Source organism: Nuphar pumila, chromosome 1, assembly GCF_984573655.1.
Source record: "Nuphar pumila chromosome 1, dmNupPumi1.hap1.1, whole genome shotgun sequence".
NCBI classification, from domain to species: Eukaryota; Viridiplantae; Streptophyta; class Magnoliopsida; order Nymphaeales; family Nymphaeaceae; genus Nuphar; species Nuphar pumila.
Window position 1 is genome coordinate 9,162,435 of NC_143249.1, and position 14,459 is coordinate 9,176,893.

General features: G+C 33.8%; 1 protein-coding gene across 1 annotated transcript; it reads left to right on the forward strand.

The window, feature by feature from the left end:
• Positions 1–13,542: 13,542 nt before the first annotated feature.
• On the forward strand, positions 13,543–13,902 carry LOC149847903 (uncharacterized). Its single transcript, XM_090002689.1, has one exon. It carries the CDS (start codon positions 13,543–13,545, stop codon positions 13,900–13,902), a length of 360 nt encoding a protein of 119 aa, XP_089858815.1.
• The last annotated feature ends 557 nt before the right edge of the window (positions 13,903–14,459 follow it).

The following is a 14,459-nucleotide window of genomic DNA, read 5'->3' on the forward strand; positions in this document are numbered from 1 at the left end:
TCGAATTCCCTGGGGTTGCCTGTCAAAAACAGAAAAAAATTTGACAAGGATAACTCTTTGTTATGTTAACAAGGTATTCCTGAAGGGGTCCGAGGGTGGTGTGGTGGCATGGAGCACCCTTCTATGTTACACAAGCGCACCCTAAGGGTGTGTTTGCTTGTCCAAGATTGGACAAAACAGTAAACAAAACAAATAGAATATATCTGTCTGTCTGTTTTGTAACAACTGTACTCCATCCAGCATTTGTTTTGATTGTACAAAAAGTTGTGTTCTTTGTGTTTGGCATTTGAGTTACATTATGGACAGCTTGGATACACATGGACAATGGCTTAGATCATTTTATTTTGGCTAGTATGACCCGATCTACCCTACTATACGAGTGTTTTGACATGTTTATTATGGGTTTTAGCCTCGGATATGAAACTTAGATTGGATTCAAATACAAAAAAAGTATAAAATTTATGTAATTTAAAAGGAAAACAAAGACAATTTTTTTATATACAGATATTTGCATGGGTATCATATTGGATTGAATTATGAATATATGTGAAAAATTTTAGATTTTTTTTTTAATATGGATCTCTAATTGGATTCATATAAAAAATAGTATGAAACTTATGTAATTTGAAGAAAAATAATAAGAATTAAAAAATATGAATTTATAAAGTTTCATTCATTCAAAAATCAATTTGCTTATACATTCATTAAAAAATGAACATGCTCATAAATAAATAATTCATTCAAAAATGATTTTTTTACAATCATTTGTTCATTTATTTAAAAATGAATTTGCTCGTACATTCATTCAAAATGGATCAGCTCATACGTTCATTCATTAAAAAATAAATCTACTCATATATTCATTCATTTGAAAATGAGTTTGCTCATACATGCGTTCATTCAAAATAAATTTGATCATTCATTCAAAATGAACATGCTCAATTCATTCATTAAAAAATGATACATTTACTTGTTTCATTCATCCAAAATGAGCATACTTATACATATTTGCATGCATTCATTCATTTTAATTTGAGTTTGTTTGTACATTTATTCATTTATTAAAAATGAGCAGGTTCATACATATATTCATTCGTTCGTTCAAAATGAACATGCTTATACATTCATTCATTAAAAAAATGAACTTATACATGCATTCATTAAAAAATAAACATGCTCATACAATGATTTATTCATTTAAAATACCAAATATACATAGAAATTCATAAATTTTTTATCATAATAAAATAAACCTGCTCATATATTCATTCATGTATTCAAAATCAAGTACATGAAAAGTATCATAGTATACAAACAACATTAACTATGCTTTCATCCCAAAACAATAGGGGTTCGCGATATGAACCAAAAAAAGAAAATCATTCTGGGTTTTCCACATGAATCCTTCTCCTCCAATCATTTATATCCAATGTCATGTCCTTGGTGAGGTTCAAAGCATTCATATCCTTTCCTATCATCTCCATCCATGTCTTCCTAGGCCTACCCCGACCTCTTTTAACTAATATATTTTTTCATTTCTCCATCCTTCTAACTGGAGCATCATTAAGCCTTTGCCGAATATGTCTAAGCCACCGTAAACGATTTTCTCTCATCTTATTTTCAATGGGTGCAACGTCTACCTTCTTACGTATCTCCTCGTTTCGAAACTTATCTTTTATTGTATTTCTACACATCCATCTAAGCATACGCATCTCAGCTACACTCATTTTTTGAATATGATGTCTCTTGGCAGGCCAACATTTCGTACCATATAATAAAGTGGGCCTAATAGTCGCCCTATAAAACTTTCCCTTCAACCGCAATGGCATTCTACGATCGCACAACACTCCAGTTGCACTTTTTCATTTCATCCACCCAACCTTTATCCTATGATTTACATCTCTATCAATTTTTCAATACTTTTGAATGATAGATCTCAAATATTTGAAACAATCATCCACCGGTATTTCTTGCTCACCAAGCTTCACTACACTCCCATCACTACTTCGTTGCTTACTAAACCAACATTTCATATATTTTGTCTTACTCTTACTCAACTTAAAACCTCTTGCTTCTAATGTCTGTTTCCATAATTCTGACTTAGCATTAACCCCAGCTCTAGACTCATCAATTAAAACAATATCATCAGCAAACAACATACACCACGACACATTTTCTTGAATTGTCTCGTAAGCTCATCCATCACTATAGCAAATATGAAAGGGCTTAATGCAGATCCTTGATGTAACCCAATCGTTATAGGAAAATTGGTTGTCACCCCTCTACAAGTGCGAACATTGGTTACTGCTCCTTCGTACATATCTTTAATTATACTAATGTACTTGAGAGAAACACCTTTCTTCATTATTGTTCACCAGAGAACATCCCTAGGTACTTTATCGTATGCCTTCTCCAAATCAATAAAAACCGTATGCAAATCTTTGTTCCTCTCTCTATATCTCTCAATAAGTTGTCTAAAAAGATGTATAGCTTCCATAGTTGATCTTCCAGGCATAAAACCAAATTGATTCTTCGATATCATGACAACCTTCCTCAACCTAGACTCAATCATCCTCTCCCAAAGTTTCATAGTATGACTCATGAGTTTTATACCACGATAGTTTGTGCAATCTTGTATATCACCCTTATTCTTATATAAAGGCACCAAAGTACTCTTCCTCCACTCATTAGGCATCTTATTTGTCCGCCAAATCTTGTTAAAAAGATTTGTCAACCATTCTAAATATTTCTCTCTCAAACATTTACAAGCCTCGATAGGTATACCATCTGGGCCAACTGCCCTTCTTGATTTCATTTTCTTCAAAGCCTCTGCAATTTCTTTCTTTTGAATCTTGCGTATGAAGTCATGATTCATCTCATGAAAAGGAACGGAGAAGTCTCTAAGATCCTAAGCATGACTTTCATTAAATAGCTTATCAAAATAATCTTTTCATCTCTCATTAATCTCCTCATCTTTGACTAAAACCTTTTGCATTTCATCTTTGATACATCTAATCATACCCAGATCCCTCGATTTTCTATCTCTCATCTTTGCAAGCCTATAAATATCCTTCTCGCCCTCTTTGGTATCCAACTTGTCATAAACCTCCTTGCATACCTATAAAGTATCATAGTATACGAAAAACCAAAATGTTATCAAAAGAAGTAATGTAACAACATATGAGAAAATATCATAGTATGTGAGAGAATATCGAGTCAAATCAAAACCAAAATTAAGTCATATAGTATGTCAATCACCTACTCCAACTCCAAAAAACGTATATCACCTAACATCAAAATACATCAAAATACTAGAAAAAACTTAAAAAAAAGCAGGAAGAGTAACATGACAAGAGAAATACAACATTTCCTTGAACATTTTTAGTTGCTCTTAAGTTTACCTCTCATTGTTGCACCCACATTCTCTTTGACATGTGCTCCTGCAATCGGCTATCTGCTTCTTCAATGTTGGTGAATGATCTGTATAATGTTCTACTATTTCTGTACATGTGTGGTTGACATGCCTCCCAAGAGTGGTAGATGTGTCTAGCCCTCCATTCGAATATAAGACATCATTATCTTAGCTCTTGAAAATAATAATAGAAGTTAAACATATAATGTTATCAATCAAACATACATAAAATATAAATTTCATTAAAACATTTTTACTAATCATGAAACTCATGTAACAAGTAATAAAATTATCAAATATACTTATTATGTGGTCAATCATTCCACATTTGAGTTGTTATTACATCTCTCAGATCCTTGTTGTTACAACGATTAACTAGTTGTCTTGCATTTTCCTCTTTAGATTTAAGTTGACGTATGATATGATTATCATTTTCAATTATGAATTGTTTGGCATTTGAGTTCTTTTCTTTTATAAAATTTTATAATATGCATGTTGCATGAATAATTTTAACTTGAGTAGGAACTAGATATTGTACTTAGCACTTTAAAATTGAAAATTGAGCTTTTAGCAAACCAAAAACATGTTATTCTCTTTGTTCGCAATGAGGAATGCCCATGGTTGTATAATTATTGTATTTTGTTGGGTGCATTAAATTCTGACAAGTGATAATGATACCCTTTATGTGGAGTTATAAACTCAACAATATTTAGACATCCATCATCTCCAAGATAATATTTGCCTACATATACGTATTATATATGTATTTGGTTTAACTTGGCAAAAATTTTTATTCATTGCAAATTACATATAATATACATTTACTTACCTTCAAGTATTAGTAGAGGTTGGTCAAGATCATCAAGTGCATTATTCAACACTTTTGCATCGTTTGCGCTTCCTTCCCAACTAACAAGTATATAGTTAAATTGCATGTCAAACCTCACTACAATAAAGACATTTTTTGACAACCACTATTTTCTATTTTGAAACCTCATTAAAATATGTGTTTCATCTATCGTTCCCAAACAATTCTATCATTCACAATATAAATGCAAGTTTCTATACACACTTATATATATGCCTATGTGTATGCATGTTGAATATGTAAATTTTAATACAGGTGTTGAAGATGCAAGATTACCTTCAAATATAGGTAAAATCTTGCTCTACCCTAATTTTTTGTGGGGTATTATCACTGTGTCGGCTCATGAATCTATGTCTAATATTAAGTATTGTCTAACACCAAATTAAAATATTTGTTAATTATTTATCCTGAGTGTTGAAACACATGCTGAGCTACTCTATTTCACTTATTGTGATTCAATGTTAATAAAAAAATTATAATTTGTTTTTCAACTCCTACATCATAGCCATCCTACAATAATTAATTATTGTAAAGAGTCTCGCGTAATGATATGTATGTGTCTTTTTTTATGTGGAAGATGTTAAAATAATTTTGTCAATTACCAAGTACACAATCACACATGAAATCATGACCCTTATGTATGAAATTATGAACAATTACTGGGTTTTTTTTTCACACATTAAATCAATATTTTTGTATCGTACCCAAGCACCTTCTTTTCTAGGTCCCATCCAAACTCAAAAGTGTTCAACATTTGGTTCATGATTATTTAGGCTTCACACACTTCAATCTATTCTTGATTTTGTCCAATGTGAATTTAGACCTAAACTTCTCTATCATTTGCCTTTTCACCACCCTCATTGTGAGAACATTTCATTCCAACTATCCTAGCCTGATAAGCAAACAAATAGCGCATCATTGGTGTACTCTATTACATTTTTATCTATTTGGCTAGCATGCACTGCTTATACTTCGCTCATTATAGCATCTCATACTTAACACTTCAAAAGTATAATTTCATTATAATAATAATCAAAATAACTGAATAATGAATTAAGCATAACTGTAAATACATGTGCAAAATACATTGTCATAAGCTTTAAATCTTTAGAACAAATTCATACAAGGTTGGTGTCTAACAATTCTCTTTGAAATCTAGGTTAAACCATATATGTGTAGGTGTATAAACCATAAAAATAATAATAATCCTTAAATTGAAGCAAAAACTGAATCTAAACTATAAAAACAATAAAAATCAGGCCATCCATAGTACTATTCAACAAAAACCTCAAATGTAATCTCTATGCACAATTCAAATCAGGTCATCCACAATGAGATTCAATACATATAACATGCAATTCATATCACGTATATTCTAGAATAGAAAAAAAATCTGAATCAAGCAAAAGCCCCAAATGTAAACGTTAAATATAGTAAAAATCCTGCCATCCACAATGAGATTCAACACATATAACATGTCATTCATATCAAATATACCCTATAATTGAATAAAAATCAAAATCAAGCAAAAGCCCTAAATGTAAACCCTAAACCAAATAAAAATCTGACCATCCATAGTCAACTCATATAGCATGCCATTCAAATCAAATATACCCTACAATTAAAGCTAAAGGCCCTAATCTAAACCCTAAAACATTAAAATTTTGGCCATCCATATTGATATTCAATACACAGAGCATGCCAAATCCTAGCGATTATGAGAGATCTAAATCTAAATAATAATATGCAAGAAAAATGAATTCCACACCCTAGCCCTTCCAAATCAAGATGTGTAGATTGCCATTAGGGGAGGCTCACAAAGAAGGGGCAGTCAGCTTCGGGGGGAGGCTCACAGAGAGGGGAGGGGGAGACGCACAGAGCAGCGGGGGATAAAATGAAGGACGTCAGTAGGTACTACCCTCTACCCGATAATTTATCTTTTTCTTTTTTTTAGTGTAACCCCATCCCTGTTCCCAGCGTAACAAGAGGGGGGGCGTTCCACAGATGCGGGTCCGTGGCGTCCTGGGCGATGCACAAAATGCGCTATCAAACATGCCCTAATAGTTATTTCCAACAGTTTAGATGATTCCAATGCTATGGCTCTCTACTCTGTCTTCTGTATAAGATAATAAGAGGAAAAAAGCATTTTTTTTAAATTGGCAGGCTGGGGATAAACTCCATAGGATTCAAATCCAAGACCCTTTATTTATGACAGTGTAAACCTAACTATCCAGCTATATCCCACTCGGATCCAAATAGTAATGCAACATTAATCTAACTTAAGAGGCCGTTTGTTACATACCCTTTTGTATGAAAGAGATTCTCTTTTTTTTTTTTGAAAGGCAAGCTGGGGTTAGGCAGACCCCCACCAGTTATTATTCAAAGTTTCACTAGGTTTTGAATCGGCAACGTCCCACCACAAGGAGATGCACTGACAGCTCCTACCAACCACTCGGAGTCCCTTGGTATATGAAAGAGATTCTCTTTCTTAAGAAAGATGACCTTTTCCATAAAGGGGGTTCTGCATGGTTAGTAGGAGCTGTCAGTGCATGTCTCCTTGTGGTGGGAGGTTGCAGGTTCAAACCCCAGTGGTAAGTTGAATAATAGCGGGGTCTATGTAATCCCAGCTTGCTTTTTTTATAAAGGGGGTGAAACATTTAAGTGAGAAATATATGGTGGGCTCATATAATATTGTAAAAAAAAGTATCTTTCCTATTAAAATGGGTTAACACGTCCCCCCCCCCCCCCCGTGGGTAGGGGTGCACATGAGCCGAGCTCGGCTCACATCTAACCGAGCTTGAAAGGATGTCTACAAACTCTGCTTGAGTTGAAGCTCAAGCCTGTCTCGGCTTGAGGCACACTAACTTATTTAAAAGAAAATAAATTAAACTAGATTACGGGATTTGAACTCAAGACCACTGACATACACCCACTAAGCTAAAAGCACGTTTTACAATTAATAGCCAACAAAAATAATACATATCCTAAAACTAGTCCCCATATATCTCTATTAGCTGAGCTTAATCAGGCTAATCCAGCTTAATCAAGTTCGAACTTCTAATCAAACTCGGCTCGTTTAATTACTGGAATGAGTCCAAGTAGGGTTTAAACGAGTTGAGCCCAAGCTGAGCTTGAGCTAGCTCGGCTCGTTGTGCATCCCTAGCCGTAGGGAAGAACTTTCTCTCTTGAGTATAAGGGAAAATGTCTTCTCTTGAGTGGGAGTATAACAAATGCCCCCAAGTGATATCTACCCATAACCTTGAAATGAGGCAATATTTATTCCTAGTATCATTTGAGGGCAAAAGGAAATCCAAATTAGGGAAGGGGGGCATACAAAAAATTACAACGGTAATTGTAACCATCAAGTCAGCTGATTGTTTATAGGCCACTTTTGTAATCATTCACCAATAGAGCAGCATTCCATGTCGCCAACAGCTAGTGGAAATCCAAATTCAAAGCCATCTTAGAAGCCTCGTCAAATGGCTAATGGCGACAGGGGATTTTTTTTATTTAAAATTTTATAAAGTACTTGCACAGTTTATAAAATTTCAACTTTTTTTTTTTGATAGGCAAGCTGGGGTTAGGCCGACCCCCTAGAGTTACACAACCTACCATTGGGTTTAGTCCGACCCCCACCAGTTACACAACATACCATTGGGTTTTGAATTTTCCACGACCCAACACATGGCGATGTGCACTAACAGCTCCTACCAAACAAGTGGAGCCCAGTTATAAAATTTCAACTTTGTAAGATTACTACGGCCATTTCTTTATACCAAATAATGTAATAAAGAGCATCAAGTCTCAAAATAATTATATATGTGTATATATTATATCATTTTGCCGTTATGCCACATTAAGTTGAAATTCTCATTTTTTTTACGTATTTTGTGTTGGTTTCTTTTGCTCAAAATTACTTAAGTATATCTTCTATCTGTATCGATCTCAACTTATCCTCGTGAAAAGTAAAATAAATAAATAAATAAATAATTGTGAAAACAAAACCCAAGGATCCAGAGCCTCACAAATTTAATAAATATCAAACTACAAGAGATAGTGCATTGAATCAACCATAACTAACTTTATTAACCAATAAAATAAATGTCATAAAAATAAATAAATAGTTTGTAATATAAAGCCACTCTGTCAAGAACACCAGAACATGTCATGCAAACACACAGGCCCTATGTAGCAGTCACCCCATCACTGATCTCCCGGTTCTGAATTTTTTTTTTTGAAATACAGGGTAAAAATCAAAGTTCTTTATAGGAATTCTTCTAAAAATCCAAACAGAAAGGAAATAGCATAAACTAAATTCATACATAAATTCAGAGGAATATAACAACAATTTCATAATCAATTTATCATTCAAGCATTTAAAACAAATATCATGCGATAACAATTTTTATACGAGACAAAATCAGTATTAATGCATGAACTAATGCAGAACAGTAAATATGCATGATTCAATGCACATGCATGAATAACTTATTAAGTTATTAATCGGAGTTTCTTTTATATTTATGTCCCTATTAAATGCACAAAAATTTAATTTTTACTTTTCATTAAACTTGCAAATACTCAAAACAGGCACAACAATTCTCTAAGTTCAAGTTAAGTTCTCAGTTGTAGGTTAACACATAAATTATAATTTATTACTGGGTTTCACACTTGTTCATCGACTGATATCAAGAATCAACATCATCTATCAAAACATTAGAAATCAACATCTAATGTTGGGATATCAGAAAAATTAGCATATATTGAAGTTACTTTCTTGGTATACCAATAACAACATTTGTGTCAATAACACCACTCCCAGGTAAAGTGGCTAAAATTTTTCTAAAACCATAGTTGGGAGGTAAACCACCACATCAGGTTCTAAGGTACAATCACACACAAAGTTTTAGTATCCTCATGATTTCTCCAAAACTATCATCCAGAATTCTCACAATGTAGAAAGAACATCTAAGAAGAATTAATTACACTATTTGGTGTTTTTTAACTTTTTAACAAATTCAAGTTCTTTACACAAGAACCGTTTTGCAAATCAACATGCAAAACCCAACTGCAGCCCTGACCTGTCATATTTTAACAATGCAACTAATTTGAAAAGCCAATAATTCTAGAATAAATTTTGCAATGCATAAACAAAATTTTGGAGTAACACATACTCTAAGCCCACATGGCCTACAATGGTACACGACTGACTAAATGAGCATCTCCAGTGATATATGCATCTCATGCAAAAAATTTAATGAATATGCACACACTTTATCACAATATGTCCACAATGCACATTCCATCACACAACAAGAATGCACATATAAAATAATTTGCATACGTATACGAACAAATGCTTGCAACATTCATTAACATGATCCAATTCATGCATAAGCTCTCAAACATACACATGATCATATTTACGCAAACATCAAAATAAATTTCAAAATTTTCTATGCATATAACATGAACATTTACAACATATTAATTAAATGTATATCATGCAAAATTAATATTCAACACATGTATTATCTAGTACAATGACATGTGGTCAGCCGCATGTCACTGTTGTGCTAAAGCAAGCAACAACATGATGCTTGCATCATGTTGTGCTGCTCAAGAGCATACTAAGGTGCTACGAACAACATTATGTGGCTGCACAAAGGGTGCAACATTGCTGCCCCAAACAGCTCGCCAAATGCATAATAGTAAGACAGTTTAATATGCATAATCAACGAAACAAATTTTTTTATAACAACAAAACATTTTGTTATGAATGTCAACCAAACAATTTGAAATTTCTGCAAAACAGTTTGGTATGCATTCCAGCAACATAGCATGATATTCAAAATTGGCAAACAACTTGATATGTATTTGACAAAACAAGTTTGCTACGCATCATAGCAAAACTGTTTTGCATGCAATCCGCAAAACAGTTTTGTTGTGCATAGCAGCAAACTTGTTTTGATGTGCATAGCAACAAAACTGATTTTTTTGTATATGTCTAACAGTGAAACAGGCTTCACATGCATGACAATACACAATCTGATATGTATGACAGCAAAACAGGTTTTTGTGACGTGAAATAGACTGATGACAAACAAAACGAGTTTGATGGCAATCCAAATATAATTGTCCAAAACATATTTTTTTTTTATATGAAAGAAACTAATGACAGTTGGCAATAATAGAATTAGTTTAATACAGTCCATGATATGGTTTGACCAATCTGATTTTCAGTTCGAAAAGTGAACTTTTATAACAATCCACATGTAAGTGTCAAAATCATTTTTTTTACATGAAATCGAGTTGTCGACAATCGCCAAGTAATCAGTCACTAATATGACTAGAAATATGCTCAACACAATCAACAAGATCAGCCTAAAAATAGGTTGACATCTTAAAAAAAAACAAAATTTCAGCAGGCCTAATCGGCCTGCACTAACACTGCATGTGGGTCAGTCTAATCAGATTGCATCCACACCCAAAAATGTTGATCTGATCAAGTTGCCCATACACATATGCATCGACAATCTGATCAGGTTGCACGACAAAATCATGATAACTATCAATATACATGCTAGCACAGTTCAGATTTGATGACATTAAGAAGGCAAAAATTATAAATAGCATGTTGTCCGCGTCAAGACATGAATATACACTGATTCAACCATCAAAACCAACTCTAAGATTGTTGACAGATCAGACTGCCTATGAAAGCACATAGGCCAATCTGATCAGAATGCCAAATAAGATGAACCTGACAACCTAATTTGGATCAAGTCTGATCCCAAACCAGAAACTATATGTGTATATTATTCTTTGAGCAAGAGCGATAAAAAGACCATCCTAGGACAAAATCGGTAGGGCCAATATATATATATATATATATATATATCCAACATAAAAGAAGATTAAATGCAAAAATTGATAGCATGTATGTAAATAAAAAAATACTTGATGTTGAACACATGTTTAAGCATAAAAATCATTGGAATGGTTACATCAACCAAAAATATATGAAATCGCGACTCAAGGCATGGGTTTAACATGCTTTTAGATTTAGATTTTGTTTTTCCATCTAAAATTTTACATGGACCTGACTTAAAACCTTTCTTCCTTTACGAATTTAGAGAGGAACCCGTACCTTAGTAGATGGAAAAGACCTAAAAATGATGGATGATCGGCGAGAAAGCTGGATTCTTCTTCTTCTTTCCTTCCTTTCTTTTTTTCTTCCTTCCTTTCTCTCTTTCCCTCTCTTTTCTCTTTTTTCTCTCTTTTCTTTTCCCTTTTTCTTTATCTTTCTCTCTCTAGAAAATGAGATCTAAAGGGAGAGACAAGTTAGACCCCTTATATATATATATATATATATATATATATATATATATATATATATATATATATATATATATATATATATATATATATATATATATATATATATATATATTCTCTAAAAGGCGCCTCTAGAGAGTGACACTCTTTCTAGAGATCTCTATCCTACATAGGATAGAGTTCTACCAAATATAGAACTATATCTCTCTCTAACCTCTCCTTATTATCTTATCTCTCTCTCTTTTTTTAATTAGAGGTTTATTTAGAGGGTGACATCTCCTCTAAAAGATCTATCTAGGTAGATTTGTCACCCTTATCCTTAGACCTGTTGACCATTGACTTTGACTAGTATAGAGACAGTTAAGTGTTTGAGAGGGTCAATTTGAACCCAACCTATACCCTTTTTGTCTAGGTTTCTCAACCTTACCTGTTTGACCTTTTCACCTTTTATGGTGGTCCGTTTGGTCTACTTTATGACCCTTTAATGGGGCTTGTGGGCTAGGAGCCTATATAAACCCAACTCCTCTACCTCATTTCTCATCCCTCACTGCTTTCTTCTCTCTATCTCGAGCTATGCTCTCCTCTCTCTCTCTCGAGTTGAGATTTTTCTCTCTATCTCTAATTTTGGTGCTTTTCTCTTTCCTAAGTTAGACCCAAATTCAGGTAGAGATTTGATCTTCTTAGAGAGTTCCTAATATGGTTTAACCTAAATCCAGCCCTGATTCAGATCTAGATCCAATTTTGGTTTGGATCTAGATTTAGTTGTGATTCATATCTAGATTCTCAGATCAGATTCAGATCTGTTATAGTTTGGATCCTTATTTAGGATACAAATTTGGTTGTAGGTTGTATCTTCTCAATTAAACCTTATGGATGTACTCAACATAGTTTATTTGATAGGAATCATGCTTTGAATCATGTTTTTTGGAAATAAAAATAGAATTTTTAAAGTCATGAAATTGTGATACATTACGAGCCATTGATTTTTAAAGGTCTTAAAAAACATATATGTATGCTATAATCACATGATCCAAATCTTGTTTTCTAATAAATAATACTTATATCTGATTAACAAAAAAAAGTTTAAGGAATTTGGAAATCTAGTTTCTATTTGGTGGGAGTAGGTACTCCCGGAGCACTTTAGCATTACCATATATATATATATATATATATATATATATATATATATATATATATATATATATATATATATATATATATATATATATATATATATTTATTTATTTATTTATTTATTGAATGAGCCAATGGCACTGTGTAAGTGTGTACATCTGTACCAAGACAAACAACACTTGGACCAAGTACAGGTCCCACAAAGAAGCCCGAAAGCAGGACCGTCAGATTAGGAAGCTACGAAGCCCATGTTTCGAGCTGGCTGCTGACGACTCTTAGATTCCTTCAAGCAAAAAAGTAGGGAGCCAATTTTATTGGCCACAAGAAATTTATTTCTTCAACAAAAGGATCAGAAGACTCTGTCCACCATCCATCTGCTCCTCATCTTATCCTCAAACTCTCCACTCTACTCATCTCATGCTAAGTACCCCTTCGCCATTTTCACCTGCAAATCCACTTACACTCCAAGCAAGCAAGTACCCATTGATCTCCCCAAGGTATAGTCTCCCTTCCTTCCCTGGGTATGTCTCTATTTTCTCCTTTTTCGCTGATCCAATTGGACTATTCTGTTTGCCCCCGGGACTTTGTGTTCCTAGTTAATAAGGAGCAACCGTGGTTTGTCACTTGACATGGGATGACTACAGCTCGAAACCCATGAGAGTTGTGGTGATGTGTAGTCTGCCTATGTATGTATATATGTTCTGCTTTGGTGAAGCAGAAGAGCTTTATTTATCCTAATCTCCATCAATTGTCTGTGTATTCTTTGTTGTTCTGAATTAGCTCTTCAGGGATGGCTACCTCCTCCGTGACTGCATCTCAGGCAGCGATTACACGCCGCACGGTTTGCAGCAGCTCTGCTAAAAGGAAAGGCACAACGGTGAACTATATTCGTGGTATCAATTCCTTTGGGGGGCTGAAAACTCAGAACCAGATCAGTTGCTTGGGACTTCCCATGTGCACTCAGCAAGCATTTGCTAAGGTGTTGAATTCCACCAAGGCCAAAGGAAGAGGTGGTGGGGCTCTTTCATCAACCTGCAATGCTGCGGATGAAATCTTCAGGATTGCTGCCATCATGAATGGCCTTGTTCTGATTGGCGTGGCTGTCGGTTTCATTCTCCTTCGAGTAGAAGCATCTCTTGAAGAAGAGTAATGGAAACAAAATGAAAAAGATTGGTGTTTATTTTGAGAAAGTTGTGTTCATCCGTTGCCAATTCGGTTTTTTACCATAAATAACATTGTTGATTTGTTATTATACAAGCATATTCATTTACAGAACTGCATTTTTATTGAATAACATCAAAGTATTAAAAATTATTTAGAAATATTAAAATAATGACAGTATGTATCAGTATCCGAATCAGTGTGCCAAAGCATGGCATGTCCCTATGACAGATTTTTCATTGACTTGACTATTATGACATACAGAAATTATAACAGAATATACCGATTGATGAAATATGTAATCTTAGCTAATTAACTTTGTATGTATGTTCAAGAAAATATATACTTTGCATCAATTTTTTAGAACTTGCACTAATTCTTTTAGAAACCGTATCAATGTTTATTAGATGCCCGTATCAAAATATTTTGAAACCGTATAAATGTGTTTCAGGTATAAACCGAATTTTCTAAAAGCAGACTAATACCAGCAAGTACCCACACCTGTTTCTGGCAACCATGCTGGAAAATCATTGCCTCTGAACATAA

What these genes read in the sequence shown, in the direction of transcription:
- LOC149847903 (XM_090002689.1), top strand. Translation starts at nt 13,543, where the DNA reads ATGGCTACCTCCTCCGTGACTGCATCTCAGGCAGCGATTACACGCCGC.